This window comes from Pyricularia oryzae, chromosome 2 (assembly GCF_000002495.2).
Source record: "Pyricularia oryzae 70-15 chromosome 2, whole genome shotgun sequence".
Classification (NCBI taxonomy): Eukaryota; Fungi; Ascomycota; class Sordariomycetes; order Magnaporthales; family Pyriculariaceae; genus Pyricularia; species Pyricularia oryzae.
Genome location: NC_017850.1, coordinates 528,285 through 544,079, shown reverse-complemented (window position 1 = coordinate 544,079; position 15,795 = coordinate 528,285). Strand labels below are relative to the sequence as shown.

Genomic DNA, 15,795 nt, shown 5'->3' with positions numbered 1-15,795 from the left:
GCATACTCCATGTTACTGACTTGGGCTGAGCAAATTCCTGGAATCAGCAGTTCTTAGGCAAAACCTAGGGATACCGATTCAGCCATTTAGTCAAGAAGACAAGGAGTAGAGCAAAACAACGAGGGCCGATCACAGGTAAGGCTGGGTAGGCGACAATTTTTGTGAACCTTCCTGATATTTTTGGTATTGGTGGAGACCATCCATGATTAACAGTAGGCCAGTCAGACACAGATATGGTAGACAGTGTCGACCGCCTTCAAATTACCGCCACCTCCAGAAGGCAATGACGAAGAAGAATAACAGCTGCAAAACCAAACACCTAGTAAATCATGGCAACCCCATCAATCCCTTTCCCATCCTTGTTCAAGAGTCGTAATAACCCCCCAATTCACCACCAGCAGCGCGAGAGGGAGAGTCGAAATAGATGGCGTAATCGTGCGCGGGTGGTATCTTCAATTGCTCAATTCCATACATAAAAAGACAAAAAATTCCGAGGCTGCATTAGCGCCTCCAAGACGTGATGCGAGAAAGAAGTGGCAAACGCCACCACTACTCCATCCCGATTGGTATGCTCTCTCGAAGTCGTCGAGCCATTATCACAGAGCAAAGGCACCCATGACGGCGGCAGCGGCAGCCATGCCAATGAACTGCGGAACCTGAGTGGCGGCCGATGCAGGCTGAGTAGACGATGTGGCGCCACCTTGGCTGTTCCCGCCCTGGGTCGCCCTAGGAGTAGAGTCAGTGGTGGTGGTGGCTCCATTACTTCCGCCGCTTGTAGCCTTGTCTGCAGACTGAGTGCCACACTTGCTCTGCACACCAGTCTTGCAGTCCTTCTGACCATTGGCATCACCCGCCCTCGCAGCCTCGCATTGCTTGAAGGTTTCCTCGCAGATGAACTGTAGTACTTTGTTAGTAGTGCCAAAGGGAATTTAGTCGGCTTGTGTCCAACCTACCGAAGGAAGACTGTTCTGGTAGTACTGCAAGCCCGGTGCAGTGCCGTTCTGGCAAATGCAGCTGAATGCAAGAGTGTCGCTGGAACAGTCGTTCGTCTTGGGAATTTGAGAGGGTGCACCGCAAAGCTTATCGCACACAATAGTCTCGCCGCGGCACCATTCGGCTATTGAGTGCGGACGGAAGTGACAGTTAGCATGGCGCAACTCACGTCTTTCGCGTGCACACGGTAACAAGTGCAACCGCGCCATGTGGGATTCAGCATACCTTTCTGCGCAAGTGTAACCTTTGCTGGGCTGAGGTCGGGTGTGTAGCTCATGTTGAACGGCAGAGGGGGGAGCTGGGCCGTGACAACAGGGATAAGCGCCGAGCAGGCGAGGATTGCGAAATTGCTCAACATGGCTGCGGTTGTGGTGGTGAGATCAGGATAATCCGCGAGATTGGCCTCGTGCTGGAGTGGTTAACCCGCGCTGAGAAGGCTTCGAGAGCGGGAGACACTCTCTTGAAGGATGAGTAGTAATGACGGATAGATAATCAGGTGCTCTGCTTGCGGTGGAGAAAAAAAAATGCTGAGCCTGAGCGGTGTGATAGAGGAAACAAGGGATAACTGTTACTTGTGAGCCCAATATTTTGGAAGGGAGTTCGTTCAGAACGATGGGGCGTTGTTATGTCTGCAAGACGTTGAGCAGGAAAAAAGAAGTAAAATAAAACAGTAACGAGCAGAGGATTGAGCCTAATATTAAACGGAGATGAGGAGGAGGGCGTCTGGGGATATTTGAGCGCAACGCCGGGAAGGGTGGGCAGGTGCGGGCGGTCCTGGGTCGACTGGGCAAGAGCGCCTGAGACCCAAACAGTAGTCACCTCACGATGCAACTGCCTGTGAAAGTAGGAGTGGCTGGAAGCTTGGGACAATAGAGCTACGTGATTGGTCAATCGACCCATCTCATGTGCGTTTAAGTGGAAACTTTGATTGTCCCGCATTCCTAAACACCCCTGTCCGTGTCTCCAAATCTTGTAATTCATATACCTGACCCCTGTCAAGCTGCGACTTTGTTTGGGCATCCTTCAATGGGCAACACCGGATGAAACCCCTCATCAGCTAGTTCCCGGCGACATTCAGAGAAGTGAAAGGAAAGTTTTTTTTTCCTGGTCTTCCTTTTTTTCGGGACCGTTTTATTTTCGCCGTTGAAAAGTCATACTAATTGCTTGATAGGGCTTTATATCTCTACTTATTTCAGACGAAATAGCTGAGATGATTTGACATCTCGTTTTCATGCACTATAGATAGCATCATCCTACGAAGCAAGCAAAATAGGCTAGTTTAAATTTACCGTAGTAGTCGCTAATAGCAGGTACCGCTATGAGGTACTTCGATTTATGTTATCAAAGGCCCTTATCTACTTGCTAATTGGGTACAGAAACATTTTTTTTTTATCTGGGCATGCTCGGGGGACGTCTTGAACGGGAAAGGTAGGTGGAGGCGTTTAGTTTCTCCGCACAGAACGTTGCCTCACAGGCTTGGTATCCATGGTGACCTGGCCTCTGCGGAAGCGACGGCAACCACTCCATGGGGCACCAAGACTGTTGTCTCGGTACGAATCGGCCGATTTGGGGACACTTTGCGGTCACTACTCACAAGCCACGCGGCCTCGCAAAATGGCGAAAAAAGATCAACGCATCATCTTTACTGAAAAAAGGAAAGCAGAAATAAAAGAGAGAAAAAATCGGAGCCTTGGCAGTCATTTCATTCCGTCAAACTTTGCATTTCTCCACGGGCCCAAATATTTTAGGTTTGCAAATCATTGTCCATTGTTTCTTCAGGGATCGCCCTCATTTTTGCCATAAAAATCTTTCGCGATCGTCTCTGGGTTTGTTGTACATCTCCGTCGCGGGGTGGCGCACTCTTGTCTGTCATTCGGTCGGCTTTCGGTCCCTCCCGTCAAAAACCGACCCGGCCCAAAATCTCACAGGCACGAGTCGTCTAGGTGCATGCAATATTCGCCGAAACGTGTATGATGAAACGACTGGGCCGATGAAGCCCAATTAGCAGCTTCTCGCCCGGCAGATCCACCCCCCGACACGCTGGAACAACGAGAAGCAATGGACAGTCTTTATATGCGCGACTAATATCAAGTTGAAACGCGATCCCACGTGACAGTTCGTCACGTAATCAATTCATTCTCATGTCCAGCGCGAGAAAATCGAAAGAAACAGAAGATCAACTAGTGAACAAACAGACCCAATGATTTTAAGATGCATAGCATTCAAATATGATCCTATAGGCATTTCACTTCCTCTACAAAGTCTTGGTCTCGTCCCCTTTGATGTGCCCATGTCTTTGTTTCGGCGCACATCATGCATACATGCACGCATTTTATGGTCTGCGGGCTTGAGCTGTCGAAGCTCGGACCATCCTATGTGGTGCGGGCCACCCTGACGGCAGCAAAAAAATCCACCGTCAATTGAGCCGCCCCGAATACGGAAGGCTCACCCAACATATCACACACGAAGGGAAGGGCCGGCCTCATCACAAAACCTGAAAAAAAATTAAGTAACCGGGCACGGATGCGGAATATACAAGGGACAAAAAAAAGATGAACAACACACTGCTGCGCTGCTTAGGGGGCCTGAGGTCGTCCGTCCCGAGGCTTGCAGCGCCGGCTACATCCACGCTGGCTCCTGCTGCCAGCAGGCTCCGGTTACAACACGCAAACTGGTTCAACACGTCGGCGCCCGTCGCTGAGCAGCCATCTCTGGCAAAGGCACAACAATCCAACTCCTCAGATGCAACCATCAGCGCGTCTTCATTACCTCCGAAACCACAAACGGCAACCGACCCATCGGCCGCTCCTCAGACAGCACTCTCCTCTATCCCAGACCTCCTCCCGCTCCTCGCCGCCCAGCCGAAGCACTACATAACGGTGCACATTCATGGGAAGCCGTACCTCGTGACCCCGGGCGACTCTGTACGCCTGCCCTTCAAGATGCCCGGGGTTCTCCCCGGCGACACGCTCCGCCTGGACCGAGCCACCACCATCGGTTCGCGCGACTTCACCCTGCAGGGTAAGCCCTATGTCAGCACCGACCTGTTTAGGTGCCGCGCCACCGTCATTGGCACCGACTCGGAGCCGATCCGCCTCAAGGTTGTCAAGAAGCAGAGAACTAGACGTGCCAAGACAATCAAGAGCAAGCACTTCTACACTACCATCCGTATCTCTGAGCTCAAGATTGTGCTCCCCGAAGAGCCTGCCCCGAAGCCCGTTTCTGCACCGGGTTACAGCGACACTGGCATTGTCTGGTCCTGAGAATGGGGAGTCAGATGGTGAAAGCTGGGAATGACATTTTGCGAATACTTTGATCGGCTCGGCCTGACTTTTAAGCTTGGTTAGGGTGAGTATTGAAGGAAATGGCTTCTTTTTTGAGCCATAATATGTTTCGTTTGTATCGACTATGTTACCAACACGTGTATAAAAATATAGAATCGAGGCGAATTCTTTTTGGTCGGAGTCTCCTTCCTCCTTAGGTAGCTTGTCGAATGTATTGGTAAAATGCAAGACGCTCCGAAATGTGATGTTGTTTCAATAATGCCTTTGTAGCCAGTGAGAAACATGTTTTTGTTCCGACTAACAAGTGACTGTAATGGCGAAAACAAGGGAATAAACACAATCAAGCTGTACAGGGTGAATTAAGTTTGAAAAATGGCAAGAAACGCAATATGGATATTGACAAGAAACGCCATGACGAAATACAAGGACAGGTTCCAGCTAAGCAGGAAGCAAAAAAGAAACAGACCAACCCCGCTACTAAATCCAACTTGAGGGGGTTGGTGGTATAATGTAAACAAACAAGCACTTTTTCGTCCATCATTACAGTATTCATTATTATCGTCACGATCTCGCTTCCTTGCTCCCCACACTCTTCTTCACCGAAGCCCAGTATGCGTTTGGCCACGCCGTCATGAGCTCGCCATCGGTCGGCATGCGGTCGCGACAGCGGTTGACAACGCTGTGGATGACCCTTGCCAGAAGCTCCTCCGTCATGGGCAGGACGCGGTCCATGTCGACCTCTTGCGGATAGAGGAAAGGGTCAGTCTCTGTGAGGAGCTCCTCGCAGGTCGGCCGGTATTGTTGGTCGCGAATCAGACACCTCTTCATCGTTCGGACGAGCGAAGGTGGGACGAAGACGCCGCCGGCGCCCTTCTCGGGGAAGCTGATCTTGTGATCCCACGCAATGATGGCCTGACAGCGAGCCAGCTGGTTTGGGATATGCCCGAAGGGCGGCGTTCCGTATACTAGTTGATATAGAATGCATCCCAAGCTCCAGACGTCGCTGGGCTTGCCCAGCTTCATCACCCTCGTCCGGTTGAGTGATCGGTCAGGACGTCCGTTATTGGCCGCTGTGGCTGAATAGTGAGCAGAGTCCATGAGCGATTCGGGGGACATATAGTTTGGCGTCCCTATTTGATTTTCACGGTGGACGTTGACCGTCTCGTCCGTCTGGATGGCGCCAGCAATGCCAAAATCTATGAGCTTCAGTCGCCCTTTAACCATGACAAAATTTGCTGGCTTGAGATCGGAATGAACGATGTCACAGGCATGTACGGACTGCAAACACTCCAGCATCTCCTTCCATATGAAGCGAACAAAGACAGTGTCGAGTTTATAGTCCTCTTGGCTATGCCTTGATTTGAGCAGATCGCCTAGGTCAAGCTCACCCATCTCCATAAGCTGAAGATTCACATCCAATCGAGTTAGCTAAATGCTTTATTGAATTTGCCAGGATCTCATGTCGGGGAGAATATGTTGGAGAAAACATGGACTTGACTTACCACACTGAGCAACTTCTTCTCCTGGTTGAGTTCAGAGTCGTACATTTGGATGACGCGGTCAACCCCGGAAAGGCGTCTGAGCAGTTCAATCTCGCCCAAAAATCCCTTGACCGCCGTGGTGTCGGCATTCTCAAGGGACACTCGTTTGAGAGCAAACATCTTGCCGTTCTCAGCTGTTACCCTATAGACCTTTGCACTGCCGCCTCGACCAATGCAGTCCAGCCTATTATATGCCCGCCCGTTGACCTTGAGAAGCACTCGCTGCTTCTTGATGGCTTGGGCGGTGGTAGCGGCCCCGGCGGTGGAAGTAACAGCATCCAATACGCTCATTTTGGGCGGAGGAGGGGGGGCTGGCCTCAATGGGGTATTTCTGCTCATGTGAGAGAGAACTTTGCGGTCTGGTGATGGCGCCCTTTGCTTTGGTATCACAGGTGCTTGTACTTGAGGGAGTGGCGCAGGATCTCTGCTGGCCAACTTCTCATGCATGGAAATGACTTCTTTTGACCTAGCAACAGCGGCTGAGACGGCGTTCTCCTGGTCAAGTGCGGACGGAAGCACCGGCTGAAAGACGGGTGCGGGTTCATGTGCTTCTTCAGGCGGAACGTTCTCCTTATTAGTCTCGGCGTCTGTCTTTGCAGAGGAACCCGGTGATGTTTTGTTACGGAGCGCAGCTCGTGCCGGATCCTTGATGCTGACTGGGCTTCCGGATGCGGCAGCTTGGTCTCTATAGCTGGACAGGCGAAATGAGGAGCCGGCACCTGATCCAGGCTGATGCCTCGCAATGCTTTCAGGTTCATGTTCCCGCAGTCCATGCATATATTGATCCGGATATTGTTCATCTGCTGGTGCGTTTTCCTCCTCATCGCTCTGCCGTCTCCTACCTCGGCGGGCGGGACCACTAAGAAAGCTCCCAGGAAGCTGGCCGATTCGCTTCATGCGCATCAAGCTCTGAGGAGCGGCATCGTCAGGTTTCCTTGCGGTGTTGGCGCCGCTGCTGTTGTTCAGTGATGTCCTTGTCCTGTGCTCCGTCCTCGGCTCTTCTGGTTGCTCATGGTCACTGTGCGCAGCGGAGCTGGGAAGCCGAGATGTGCCGGCCGAGCTGGACGACCTGAGAGTAGACCCATGCGTCCTACCTCGAGTGGCCGAGGAGTTAGAAACAATGCGCACTCTCCTGGCGCCGGAAACAGGGGTATTTATACCAGCAACAGAGTCGGCGGCTGCAGTAGAGTCCTGACTGACGACCGGCTCGGGGCCCGATACCTTGTTTCTCTCATCCGTTCTGTCCTTGCTCGGCGCTCTTTTATGAGTGGATGACCTCCGAACCTTGCTTTGAAGGCTAGACCCACCAGGAGTGGTGTTGACGCTTACGTTGGTGGAGCTTAGACGGACAACCCTCTTCCTTGGAGCAGAGCTGGGCTCAACACCGCGGTTTGGTGACGAGGTGAGCTGCGCGCTGCCAGCCCGCACATTGCGACGACTTTCACGCAAGGTGCTGACCTCCCTCTCTGAGTCCTTATGCTCCAAACCCCGATCGAGATAGCTCATGTTGCGCGTAGGAATCGCTGCTGGTTGGGCCGCATTGGCAGCAGCAGCAGAGGGACCGCCATCGTCAAGGAGTGCTTTGGTGAGAGCGCTGAGCTTCATAGGCACGGGAATCTCTTCGTCGGAGCTGTCGTTGTCGTTGACGTATTTTTGTGCGCCACCCTGGAGGTTGCTGTCTGTAGCTCGAGAACTGCCAATCGGATTCGAGTCGGACGTTGGCCGATGGGATAGTTGCTGTCGCGATGGCGGGCGCCTCAAAGCCTGCCTCGTCGACGTCCGCCTGCCCAATGTCGTGAACTGGCTTCCGCCCATAGGCGTTGGTGATACGATGGACATATTTGAGATGGTGGTGTGGGAAGGTTTCCCGAGTTGGAGTCGGTATTTGTTGTGTTTACTTCACGACGCGTGCCTCAACCTTAAGGGATGGCGTGTGCCGTGGGGACTATGGGGTGGCAAACGCGATAAAATACAATGATACAGACAAAAAAACGCTCCAAATATGTTCGGCGTGTCAAAAACAATAAAAAAAGAGACCAAAACTCCGGAGAGCCTGGTAGGAAAGGCAATTAGAGCAGCCAATGCACGAATTCGTACCTAGGTAAGAGGTGAGCAACGGAGCGCGAAAGTCATGGTTACATTTTCACTGCCGATGTGTACAAAACTGGACTCATGAATGTGGGTACACCAATAGCGTGCCTCGGGAATGGTTGCCGCGCAACCAACTACTTATGGAGATAAATCTTACAACGCGCATCCCGGTCAAGCAATTGACTAAGTTTCCTGGAACTTGACCAGTTGAACGTCAACCAAAGCTTGTGCAGTAGATAGTTCAACCTAATGCCCGTACCCAAAATAGTTGTGCAGAAGGTCTTTGGAAATAATTGATTACTAAGTGCCTGTCAACTGGGCATGTGGGACAATTGTACGCGAAGCAGCAAACTTCACATGGTAAACTTCACCCATGAGCAGTGATTTGCTGCTATCCAAGTATAATCGAAACACCACCATTGCTTTAGGTAAGCTTCGCCTGTTTTTTTTGGCAATAGCGGACACACTTGTTGAAATTACCAGCGATTCGAAATCTCCACATGTAACAAAAAGTCCAGTTGTACATACCTTTTGAGCTGATCGGCGCATAGCTTCAGCCCATGTGGAACACTGGGTAGGTAGGTAGGCTACCACCTTCCTACGACGTGCACACATCACATAAACTGGCGCACGAGACTGAGGGGTGATTTGAGAAACGAAGCGAGCCGAGTTCCTGGGTATCTGCCGACCAATTTTTTTACTTTTATCCCCTATATCCGCGCCTAAACGAAACCGATTGACATCAGATCCTCCAAGCCAGTTCATAATGCAGGTCGTGACGACGTGACGGGACCCAGTCCAATCTTGCTTGTTCCCAAAGTCGTATACATGATCTGATCGACTCCCGTATCGTGATGGCGTGTCGCTTAGTCGAAGAGACCGAAGCCCATGTCCTCGTCGGACTCCTCCTTCTCTGAATCGAAGGGAAGCTTGGTCAGCGCTACACTCCATGGTGATAATGAGGTAGTAAAACAATCCAGAAAAAAAAACATACCTTCCTCCTTCTCCTCCTCCTTGGCAGCCTCGGGAGCAGCGCCACCAGCAGCGGCGGCGGCACCACCACCACCGCCACCACCGGACGGGACAGAGGCGAGCTTGGCAGAGCCCTCAGCGATCAGCTGTGGTAGTAGAAATTATTCACGTTAGCGATAGTTCCTTTATATGACGTTGTCAACAAGCTTCGTAGGAGGCGATATCATACCTCCTTGATGTCCTTGCCCTTGAGCTCAGAGATGAGCTTCTCCAGGCGCTCGTCATCGGCCTCGATACCGACGGACTCGAGGACGGTCTTGATGTCGCTGGCAGAGGGCGACTCGTTGCCGGCGAGGCCGAGAAGAAGGTAAGCTGCGAGGTGCTTCATTTTGAAGATTGGGTTCCTACGAAAGCCAAGATCTGTTAGGCGACAACGTGAGCAATTCGCGTTGGTGCTCAGTATAGTCGGCTTTGTGCGCAGTAACTCACTTATTGAAGGTTTAGAGAACACGAGATATCAATCAGTTTAACCGCAAGGGAGACTGACTCTTCGAGTTCTTTTTGAGGTTTGTCGATTTTGCGATGATAAGGTCGACTGATTGTGTCTGTGAGAAAAAGTTCCCGGCGGGGTTTCAAAGCATCTTTGTGAGTCTCCAATTTCGAGTCACATGACCAGGGTATTGGAGAGCAAGGGATGGGCAGCCGTATGGGCCCCACTTTGGCGGCCCCGTGTGTGTCCGAACAAGAAGGCCCCCCTCAACGCGCGCCGTTTCAATTCCGGATGACGCCGGTAGTGATCGCTGCATCGTTTTGGTTTGTTTGTTTTTCTCGAATAAATAAAATGTACAGGTAATACCTACATTTATTTCTCCCTCAAAGCTGTACCTCACGTAGATGCAGCATGGAGTACAGACCGTCGATACTATCACAATAATCACGGTTGTAGACCTGAAGGTTCGCAAATAAACAGATTCAGTGACGCCTTCACGTCATGACTCTGTTCCTTTTCTATTCTTCACAAGTTGGACTGGTGCGCCGCAAAATGATATACTGAGGTCACATGATTGGCAAAAAAGATGCGTACTATATATCACTAGAGGTAAGCACTGACATGCTTGATCGCTGCCGTTGCCTGAGCGGTCTCCTACATCCTACATGATACATAAAGTAGCCGATGCGAGTGCATGGCAGCCTTTTTGCATCCTGATTTCCTTGCAGCAACTCCCCCGACCGCAGCATAGCCAATTTTGAAGTTGAGGGTCTACACTGTATCCTGATCATAATTGACTTTCTTCATCAACTCGGTAACCGCATTTTCTAGAAGTATTTTCTTACTTTATTTATCTACTCCCATGTCTGCCGTGACTCAAGTCGTGGAATTTCCCTTAGACGTTCTTGTAAGTAGTCCCTCAACGCGACACATTCTATCGAATCGGACTCTACATCACGGACCCACAGCAGCACGCGCCTCTCGCCCAAATGGAACGGGACTGGTGACCGCAGGTGGGCTGAGAAGTGAGAACATCCCTACCTTTTTCGTTTTCTTTTTGCCTTGGCTCAGGGTACCTACCGGTAGGAGAGGTAGGCGACTTATCTACTGTACCGTGGCTTGGATGGGAAGGCCGCCCAATGAACCGAAAACTTCTTAGGTTCTTTTTGAACCCTGTGCCAACTGTTTATTGTTTGCTTCTTGCATCTTCTGCCAACCCCTCTCTCTCGCTTTATCTTCTTCATTTTGCTGATACAATTTTGATTGATTGATTGATTGATTGATTGATGACCCTGCATTCAAGACTTGGCCTTGTCTTTCGCCTTACATAATTATTTGTCTATAGATTTTGCTCTGCTACTGAGTTTGTTTGATTGCAACCCAGCCCCAACGCCGCAAATTTCCAGCGACTTCTTTGTCCGTTGTTTGGATCGCTACACTCAATAATTACCACCGGTCCACCTTACTTTTACACTTACCTCATTTTGGGTACAAACCCAAACGTCCCGCGGTCAACGGGCTTCATTTTGGTGCGCATTTTTCTTTTCTTCACTCGGTCCGCGTTCGCTCATGACCCTTTCTTGTTTTGCCGCCGCCTTTCGTCATTACCGTCACATTTCCGAAACCTACCGACTTCGCCTGCATTGAAAAAAGGTACAATAAAGGCCACGACTACATTGATCAAAAGATCTTTCACCAGCGTTACCCGACGAAACGCTCGCACCGAACTCAAAACTGCACGCCCGGATCGTCCTCGCAAGTCAAGCATCGACAAAAGGCCCTCGGCCGTAGTGCCGCATTTGAAAATCAAAATGCCAGTAAGTCTCGGGGAGGCGTAGAATCCGAGAGTGCTTGACGTTCCCTCCAGAAGCTGACAACTTGGTTAATTCTTCGTGCAGATTGTCGACTTGCTCGCGTCGATTACGGGCGAAAAGCCGAAACCAGCCGACGCGTCCAAAATCAACTTGAATCCCAAGAGGAAGGCCGACGATGATCTCCGAAACGGTGGTGACAAGTTGGCACGGACGGTGACGTCTACAGCCCCCAGAAAACTCCCTGTTACAACCTCTCGCCCTACTGCTGTCCCTACTTCTCCCTTGGTCGCATCAATTTCACGACCAACATATCAAGGAACGTCCGACCCGAACAGGAGGACAACCGGATCTGCTGCCAGGGGTTCTGCAAGTGTTGGTCAGGGAACAGCATCAGCCCAAAGACCTAGGCCACCGCCCATACCGGCAAGGCCGGTTACTTCTGGCGCTGCCCCCAAAACTGCTCCCAAAAAGGGTTCGTTTGCTGAGATTATGGCACGTGCGGCAAAGGCGCAGCAGAGTCAAGGACCTATTGGCAAAATTCAGCACAAAGCTGTCGAGAAACCACCACTGAACCGTCAAAGGACAGATCCAAAATCAGAGGCGGCACGCGGTCCAGCACCCAGCGGAAGGGACGGCGTTAGGGGCGGGGCGGTTGCACAGAAAGGCAGAACAGCAGGGCCATCCGCCTCCAGGAACGGAGATAGATCCAATGGGAGGATACGAAGTCCTGGTGCACCGGGAGCAAGGCCTACCCCTAATGGCAAGAAGGAATCAGCAGTGGCCACCGAGGCGAAAAAGGTTAAGAAGGCAGCCGTAGCAACGACAGGGTATCAGGGCACCGCCCGGCCAAAGCCTAACGGCGCAAAGAAGCCCGGGCAAGTTTCCACAAGCTCACGAATTGCTGATCATCGCTCAGCTGGTGGCAATGGATCACGGGACTACCGGTCCCGCCAAAGCCGCTATTACGAAGACGATGAAGATATGGACGATTTTATCGACTACGACGACGAGGAAGACGAGAACGGCTACGGCGGACCACGATATGCTGACGCCTCTGATAATGAATCTGATATGGAGGCGGGCATTTCAGACATTGACGAGGAAGAGCACAGAGCCGAAATACTTGGCCGTCGTGAAGATCGCGAACAAGAAGCCCTAGAGCAGAGACTCAAGCTCGCCAAAGAGGAACGGAAACAACGGCTCCTGGAAGCTATGTCCAGACGGCGATAGTTTTCAAACTTACTCACTCTATCTACAATGGTTGCCTTTGCTGCCCTGGCGAGTTTCTCACTATGAGTCTTGATCTAGAAAGATATTTGGAAAATGACCTGAGCGCTGATAGTTGGTAATTTAACTACGGCTATACAATGCTTTGCAGGAAATAACTAGACGAGAAGATCAAATTTATCAATTAGATTGCGGGGAGTTGGTGGATAGCATAAGCGTTTGTCTGTTAGTGTTTAATCAAGTTTTTTTTTTTTTTTTTTGATAGCATCCACGACGGAAATGATGCTGTGGTCGAGTTCTTCTGAAGGGAGCTTGCTACTTGGAATAAAACCGTGGGTATATGGAGAATGCCAATTCTTACTGTAACAAAATGTTTTGCACTTGCCGTCAGCCCAAGACAGTGAGCCACTCTGTGCCTTGATGTTTGCCATTTGCCCACATTGCGTTGCGATTTTTGCGGCAAGTAACCACGCACTGGTGAGGTGCCCAAGGAGCAAATATGCCAAACTACAAATCAAAATTAAAATCAAAATGCGAAGTCCCTGATACTCTGATTTGGAAAACTCTCTAGAGTCCATCAGCGAAAAGGGTTATGCGATGGTTGACATTGGCCCAAGGCCAGGGTGCTAACGTGAAGTTGCAGTGTGCCCGTAATCCCTCTCTGTAAGCATAAAGAGCGAGAAAACCTAATAAATCGTGAATAGAGATAAACACAAAAATGCCAAAGTGGCACAAATTATCGACAATTAGAGATGTTGGCAGCGCAAATGCTTTGGTTAAAAATAGAAGAGAGAAAAAGAAAGGGGGTGAAAGAAGGGTATGACAACAACTAAAAAGTTTTTGGTACAGACAAAAAATCAGGGAAAAGAAACCGTCATCTTATAGCTTCAGGGCACTTCGCCTTTAAAACACCTATCATGACAGATTCCCCAGGTACTTGGCCCTCTAGACCGAGTCCCTCGCTCCCGAGTTGCCAAAGCCATTTAGGTCCCACCCCTGATAGGGATCCGCTGATGCGCGGGATGAGGTAGCAACGACAGCTGGGCGAGGCGGCAGGTCGGCACTTGTCTCCGACCTGTTTGGTTGCGAGCTGGGCGTACTGCCCGATTGATCAATTAGGCCTTTCTCCTTGAGATATTGAAGAGTCTTGACAATCGTGAGATCCTCTTGATCCTTGTCGTTCAATGTCAGGCGCTGCTGGAGTGTCATTCTGCCGCCATTCATCTCGCGCTCCCGCAGGGCAGCAGATCGAACTGCCTCGTCGTGAACAAAGCGACACTTGCCTTTCTTACCACATACACCACCCGTCGAGTAGTACTTGCAGTGTTTTGAGGGATCCGCCTTCTTGGACGGCGGTGGCACGGCTGGGCGGCTGGGCAGAACCTCAGGCTTGTCTGAGTCCGACTGGGAATCATCAGAGGAGGAAGGACTGGCCTTGACATCCCTCATGTCATCACCTTCGTCCTGCTGCTCCCTCTTACGCTTGATACTCGATTCTACTTTTTCAAGCTGCTTCCTGAGTTTCTCTGCCTTGAGCTTCTGCTTCTCAAGTGACGAGACTGCGGCATCTTTGCCGTCTTTCGCCTTTTCGCCGTTTGAGGTTGCCGCAGCTGCAGCCAGGGCTTTGATGCGCGCCTGCGTGGGGAAGTTGGCTTTGCGTTCTGCGATCCATGCAGCAATATCGGTGGGACTGTGAGGAGTGTGTCTTGGTCAATACGCATCCTAACAAGAAAATGTGTTGGAAGGAAGATACAAACGCAAGCTCATCCGCCACAAAACATAAAAGTGAAAAAAAACAAAGGAACAAACGTACTTGGGGGCATCTGGGCCTATCAGCTCGACAAGCTTCGCCTCTTCATTGAAGTCATCATCGGACTCATCACCAGGGGTGAGTCCAAGAGTATTCGTCTTGCGCTTCTTTTTCTTCCCTGCGGATGGTGCATCAGGCTTCTGATGACCACCTTGAGGCGTGGAGGGAACCCCGTTGGGCTTCTTGTGGTTATTGTGGCGCATCTTGTCGCCACCAGTATGAGGCCGACCACGGTTGCTATTGTGGAAGCCACCGCGTCCGTGAGAGCGACCACCACCGTGCTGGCCAGACTGATATGGATCGTAGTGAGGGGGGCCAGGAGCATGCATGTGAGGTGGGCCAGGCTGTGGATAGCCTGGGTGATAAGACGGCGGTGGTGCGTACGGCGCCCCCCCCTGGGGAGGCCCAAAAGGCTGAGGAGGATAGACAGTAGCGCTGCTCACTAAAGCAGGCGGCTCTGGACCGCGGTTATCGAAACCCATGCGCAGCGGCGGGCCCATAGCAGCAGCTGGCTTGTGTCCGCCACGGTCCCCTTGGTGCCCGCCCCGACCACGTCCTGATCCGTAATGAGCAGGGCCCGCAGGCTGGTGACCAGCTGTTGCAGGGCCTCCCCACGGCTGATGAGGAGGCGCATTTGGGGCCTGAGGGTACGAGGGGTAGTGATGAGCATAAGGCGCTTGTTGCGGCGGTTGTGGGGGTTGCTGTGGTTGTTGATGGGGGTATTGTTGCTGATGGGCATATTGAGGCTGCTGGTAATGCTGCGGCGCGTAGTTGGGATGGTAGTTTTGGGGGGCTAAGGGTGTATGTGGAGGCTGTTGCAAGAGAAATCACAGTTAGCACATAGCATCGAGGAGAGGAGAAAACAAGCAAGTAGAAGATTGACAAGTAGCGACGCACTGGAGGAGCATGGTGTGGCCCAGTATAACTAGGAGGGGGCTGCGGTTGGTTGTTATAGGGGTAGGACGGTGGAGAGCCGTGAAAGTCGCCGCGTCCGCTGTGGGCGCCCCGACCTCCTCGGGGAGCATGGCCTCCGTGAACATGCCCCGTAGCTGGTGGTTGTTGGTACTGGCCGTACTGTTGCTGGTAAGCTTGTGGAGGAGCGCCAGCTGGAGGAGGCGGTGGTGGGCCGTAGCCGTATGTTGCCATCGTGGTGGGTGATTCGAAAGCTATGCTCACAGCACGTCGTCAACAGATGCCTCCGTGAAAAGTGTTATCTGTCTCAGAGAAGAGAAGATCGCAAAAGCTTTTCCAAAATGACCAGTGGCAAAATTCAAAAGAGGTCCGCAGACAAGGTGATGCTTATGGAAAACTAACCAAGCCTCACGGGGAGATATTGAGTTTCAGGAAACTACGTCCACAATTAACTCTCCGAAGACGCAAATTGGGATACGGGCCTTGGAGCTCTGCGTAGTAAATGGTAGAATTCGCAAGCCGGCCGCGAGCAAAACTGTCCGGGAGAAGTTGATTGCGAGTGCACCAGGACTCCGATTCAAGATTTCCACGAAGCTACCAAAGATTGGATGCAGTCAGTTGGGAGGTAAGCAATCAAGGTACATTACTTCAGGACTTTCAG

General features: G+C 51.4%; 7 protein-coding genes across 7 annotated transcripts; 2 read left to right on the top strand and 5 right to left on the bottom strand.

Moving 5' to 3' along the window:
• Window positions 1-76: 76 nt before the first annotated feature.
• On the bottom strand, window positions 77-1,818 carry MGG_10824 (uncharacterized protein). Its single transcript, XM_003713393.1, has 3 exons — window positions 1,219-1,818; window positions 954-1,117; window positions 77-896 (listed from the first exon to the last, which is right to left on the bottom strand). Exons 1-3 carry the CDS (start codon window positions 1,349-1,351, stop codon window positions 597-599), a joined length of 597 nt encoding a protein of 198 aa, XP_003713441.1. The 5' UTR covers window positions 1,352-1,818; the 3' UTR covers window positions 77-596.
• A 1,578-nt stretch (window positions 1,819-3,396) lies between these two features.
• On the top strand, window positions 3,397-4,574 carry MGG_10825 (54S ribosomal protein L49). The gene has a single exon (XM_003713392.1). The coding sequence runs from the start codon at window positions 3,546-3,548 to the stop codon at window positions 4,254-4,256; it is 711 nt and encodes a 236-aa protein (XP_003713440.1). The 5' UTR covers window positions 3,397-3,545; the 3' UTR covers window positions 4,257-4,574.
• On the bottom strand, window positions 4,374-7,922 carry MGG_10826 (TTK protein kinase). Its single transcript, XM_003713391.1, has 2 exons — window positions 5,780-7,922; window positions 4,374-5,678 (listed from the first exon to the last, which is right to left on the bottom strand). Exons 1-2 carry the CDS (start codon window positions 7,655-7,657, stop codon window positions 4,839-4,841), a joined length of 2,718 nt encoding a protein of 905 aa, XP_003713439.1. The 5' UTR covers window positions 7,658-7,922; the 3' UTR covers window positions 4,374-4,838.
• A 555-nt stretch (window positions 7,923-8,477) lies between these two features.
• On the bottom strand, window positions 8,478-9,500 carry MGG_10827 (uncharacterized protein). Its single transcript, XM_003713390.1, has 4 exons — window positions 9,371-9,500; window positions 9,111-9,285; window positions 8,904-9,027; window positions 8,478-8,822 (listed from the first exon to the last, which is right to left on the bottom strand). The coding sequence occupies exons 2-4, from the start codon at window positions 9,267-9,269 to the stop codon at window positions 8,776-8,778; spliced, it is 330 nt and encodes a 109-aa protein (XP_003713438.1). The 5' UTR covers window positions 9,270-9,285; window positions 9,371-9,500; the 3' UTR covers window positions 8,478-8,775.
• An 820-nt stretch (window positions 9,501-10,320) lies between these two features.
• Window positions 10,321-10,896, bottom strand: MGG_15526 (uncharacterized protein; the record flags this gene model as incomplete). The annotated part of the gene is made up of 2 exons (XM_003713389.1): window positions 10,321-10,447; window positions 10,850-10,896. The coding sequence occupies 2 exons, from the start codon at window positions 10,894-10,896 to the stop codon at window positions 10,321-10,323; spliced, it is 174 nt and encodes a 57-aa protein (XP_003713437.1).
• Window positions 10,629-12,847, top strand: MGG_10828 (uncharacterized protein). The gene is made up of 2 exons (XM_003713388.1): window positions 10,629-11,188; window positions 11,270-12,847. The coding sequence occupies exons 1-2, from the start codon at window positions 11,183-11,185 to the stop codon at window positions 12,413-12,415; spliced, it is 1,152 nt and encodes a 383-aa protein (XP_003713436.1). The 5' UTR covers window positions 10,629-11,182; the 3' UTR covers window positions 12,416-12,847.
• Window positions 12,519-15,757, bottom strand: MGG_10829 (uncharacterized protein). The gene is made up of 4 exons (XM_003713387.1): window positions 15,537-15,757; window positions 15,120-15,388; window positions 14,226-15,034; window positions 12,519-14,102 (listed from the first exon to the last, which is right to left on the bottom strand). Exons 2-4 carry the CDS (start codon window positions 15,366-15,368, stop codon window positions 13,358-13,360), a joined length of 1,803 nt encoding a protein of 600 aa, XP_003713435.1. The 5' UTR covers window positions 15,369-15,388; window positions 15,537-15,757; the 3' UTR covers window positions 12,519-13,357.
• Window positions 15,758-15,795: the final 38 nt, after the last annotated feature.